The sequence below is a fragment of the Myotis brandtii genome, unplaced genomic scaffold (assembly GCF_000412655.1).
Source record: "Myotis brandtii unplaced genomic scaffold, ASM41265v1 scaffold695, whole genome shotgun sequence".
NCBI classification, from domain to species: domain Eukaryota; kingdom Metazoa; phylum Chordata; class Mammalia; order Chiroptera; family Vespertilionidae; genus Myotis; species Myotis brandtii.
In genome coordinates, this window is record NW_005370716.1 from 1,527,702 (window position 1) to 1,531,500 (window position 3,799).

At 44.1% G+C, this 3,799-nt stretch overlaps 1 protein-coding gene across 1 annotated transcript; it reads right to left on the reverse strand.

Moving 5' to 3' along the window:
* Positions 1-2,619: 2,619 nt before the first annotated feature.
* Positions 2,620-3,528, reverse strand: LOC102251577 (melanoma-associated antigen 10). The gene has a single exon (XM_005881967.1). It carries the CDS (start codon positions 3,526-3,528, stop codon positions 2,620-2,622), a length of 909 nt encoding a protein of 302 aa, XP_005882029.1.
* Positions 3,529-3,799: the final 271 nt, after the last annotated feature.

A 3,799-nucleotide genomic window follows, 5' to 3' on the forward strand; every position in this document is an offset into this window, starting at 1 on the left:
CTGGTCACCCCTAACTGCCCTCCCCTGCAGGCCTGATAGCTCCCAACTGCCCTCCCTTGAGGCCTGGTCCCCCCCAACTGCCCTCCTCTGCAGGCCTGATTGCCCACAACTGCCCTTCCCTGCAGGCCCAGTCCTCTCCAGATGCCCTCCCCTGAAGGCCTGGTCACCCCCAACTGCCCTCTCCTGCAGGGCTGGTCGCCCCCAACAGCCCTCCCCTGTTGGCATGATCGCCCACCACTGCCCTCCCCTGCAGGCCATCTTGTGGTGGCCATCTTGTGTCCACATGGGGTGGCCATCTTGTGTGTTGCAGTGATGGTCAGTTTGCATATTACCTCTTTATTAGATAGGATTGTTTTTTTATTTATTTCAGAGAGAGAAGGAAATGGAGAGAAGGATAGAAACATCATTGATGAGAGAGAATAATTGATTGGCTGTCTCCTACAGATCCCTTACTGGGGATTGAGCCCATATCCAGGCATATACCCTGACCAGGAATGGAACCATGACCTCTTGGCTCATGGGTAAATGCTCAATCACTGAGCCATACTGGCTGGGCAAGGGTGAATTATTTAATTTGGGGGTAGAGGGTCTTCCCCAGCTTCCCCTAGAACAGGGGTGGGCAAACTTTTTGACTCGAGGGCCACAATGGGCTCTTAAACTGGACCGGAGGGCCGGAACAAAAGCATGGATGGAGTGTTTGTGTGAACTAATATAAATTCAAAGTAAACATCATTACATAAAAGGGTACGGTCTTTTTTTTTTTTTAGTTTTATTCATTTCAAACGGGACGGATCCGGGCAGCAGGCCGTAGTTTGCCCACGGCTGCCCTAGAAGCAACTCAAACCTCCTAGAATATGAGTCAAAAACCAACTTCTTCCTTCCCTCCCAGCTTCTCTTACAGCCAGATCATAATTTTCATTCATTTCAACCTTACTAAATATCAAGCCTTTGTTTAGAATTGTGCAAATTACACTCAAGATCATCTAATTAAAATATTTTCTTTAATAGAGTGGATCTGGTATTTCATGGCCAGAGAAAGGAGTGTCAGTCTTAGAGGCTTCTGGGTACCACCTCAAATGAATATCACTGGATTTTCCAGAAATCCTTGAGGATGATGGGTATAAGACACATACTAAGTATAGTGTATTCAAGTGTATTGGGACAAAAGTATAGGACACCTTCTCTACCTGTCCCAAGTGCAGACTGCTCTGGATTATCCACTATCCCAAAAATAACTGTTAATTGCAGTTTTCCATTCTGGGCTTTTCTCTCATCCCCCAACACATGCTGTCTGTAAGTCTGGCAGTGGCCACCACCCAGCTTCCTTACAATCAACTCCCACAGAGGGAATCACAGTTCCCCAAAGCCCCAAATGTCCTGGCTTTGGCTATTTACACTTGAGTGCTCTTTCCTAGAGCCCCACCACTTCTCCCTTTCTTTTACTTGTTCTATAGGTCTTATGGGACTCCTCACCCACTTCCTTATATGTCTGTGGTTTCTAGACTATCATTCTATGGGTGGGTGTGTCCTGCTTATCCTGCTTATAGTAGTGTCCCCACTACTAACACAAGACCTTCCTGAAAGCCAATGTTTAATTAATGATTGTAGAAGAAATGAACCAGTGAGCAGGGGTCTTATTTAATCATATTTAATTTCTCCTACATTTTAAAATAAGCCACACATATCCAGGTACACATCTTTTAAATTTATAGAACAATATGATAAAAGGGATAAGGGAAGGCCAGCATTAATATTTTAAAACTTTTCCTGTATTTCTTTACCCCATCAATTTTACTGCTTCTTTCAAATTTCCAAGGAAACTTTCTTTCAAAGCCATGCTATCTTGTTCCAGATCACAAAATAAGATGGAAGGTTTCCCAATTTGTTTTACAAAATACTAAAATGCAGAAAATCTTAAAAGCAGCAACAGAAAAACAACTTACTATATACAAATGAACCCCCACCCAGTCCCATAAGACTATCAGCAGATTTTTCAGCAGAAATTTTGCAGGCCAGAAGGGAGTGACACAATATATTCAAAGTGTTGAAAGATTCAACCTTGAATACTCTTCCCAGCAAAGTTATTCAGAATTTGTGGAGAGATCATGTTTTCAATATAAGCAAAAGCTAAAGGAGTCCATTACCACTAAACTGGCCTTACAAGAAATATTAAAAGGACTTCTTTTAAACTGAAAAGAAATTGTGCTCATTAGTGACAAGAAAACATACTAAAGTATAAATCTCAGTAGTAAAGGTAAATATACAGTAAAGGTAGTAGATTAATCACTTATAAAGCTAGTATGAAAGTTAAAAGACAACAGTAGTAAATGACTATAAATACAAAATAGGCAAAACACTCACTTCTTAAACTGGATAAACTGCAACACATTTGTGACCAATGTTATTTATAAACTTAGAACTTTGAGTTAATTACACTTTCCATTAATAAGAACAAAATCAGAAAAATTCCAAAAACAACATATTTCCAAACCACCCTTATAGAACAGGAACACGAAGATGTCATATACTAAATCTCCTCAATCCTTATTCAGCCTATCCATTACTTAGAACATTTTGACTGATCGCTTCAAAACCAGAGTGAAAAATCTGCCTCAGATTTCACTTAGGGCAAGGGAAGCTGATGGATGTGGCTCTAGAATAGGCCCAGACCCTGGTCCTGGCTGCCCCATTCTCACTGACAATAACTCTGCCCTGGGATCTCTCTTCCTCATCTTTCAAAGCCTCCTCATAGCAGTGAGGGAAGGCCATAGGGATAGTATCATTGATCTGGGTCAAAAACTCCAAGACTTTCAACTTGGTGGTTTCAACATGAGCCCTGGGACCCCACAGGAACTCGTACTGTGCAGGATCACTTTTGGGGACCTGCCGGTACTCCAAGTACTGTTCCTGCACCCAAACTCTGGTGAGGAGCTGCCTGGGCTCCCCATAGATGAAGTGCTCCCTCCCATCATACACCCCCATAACACTCAGCATTTTCCAGATGACCTCCTCAGGAGCACAGTTGCCATTCATGAAGATCACACCCAGAATATTTATCAAGAGGCCAGTCTTGGGCACGCTCTGCTCATCATTCAACATCCCATTGCAAGTGAGGCCCAAGGTGTTGACCAGGACATAGGTGTGGCTGGTAGGATCCACTTCCTTCACATCAATGCCAAAGACCAGCTGCATGCACTCTGATACTTGGTCAAAGATCATAGGGAAGTGATCCTTGTACTCTTTGATGACACTACTTAACACTTCCGCTTTTGTGATTGGTTCCTTTGTTTTATATTTGAGGAGCAGGAACCCCACCAGATCAGCCACCTTATCTTCTATGGCATCTCTAAGCAAAGACCCAGTGTCTAGCAGAGCCTGCGAAGTGCTTGGCCCCTCCTTTTCCTGGCTACTGGAACCCTGATATGATTTGATTGATGGAGTGACTGCCATGACAGTGGGAGAGAAGTAGGCTCTCTGAGGAAGCTGGAGGGGACGTGGTGCTCTAGCAGCAGCATAATGTACCTTCATGATTCCTGTTGTCTTAGGATTGCAGGAATGGGGGGAAGAAGAGGAGGAAGAGGAGGGGGAGAAGGAAGAGGAAGAAGATGAAGAGGAGGTGGAGGAAGATGAAGAGGAGGAGGAGGAAGAGGAGGAGGAAGTGCAGGAGCATGAGGAAGAGGAGGAGGAAGAGGAAGAAGAGCAGGAGCAGCAGCAGGAGGTACAGGATGAAGAGGAGGAGGAAGAGGAGGAGGAAGAAGAGGAGGAAGAGGAAGAGGAGGAAGAAGAGGAGGAGGGAGAG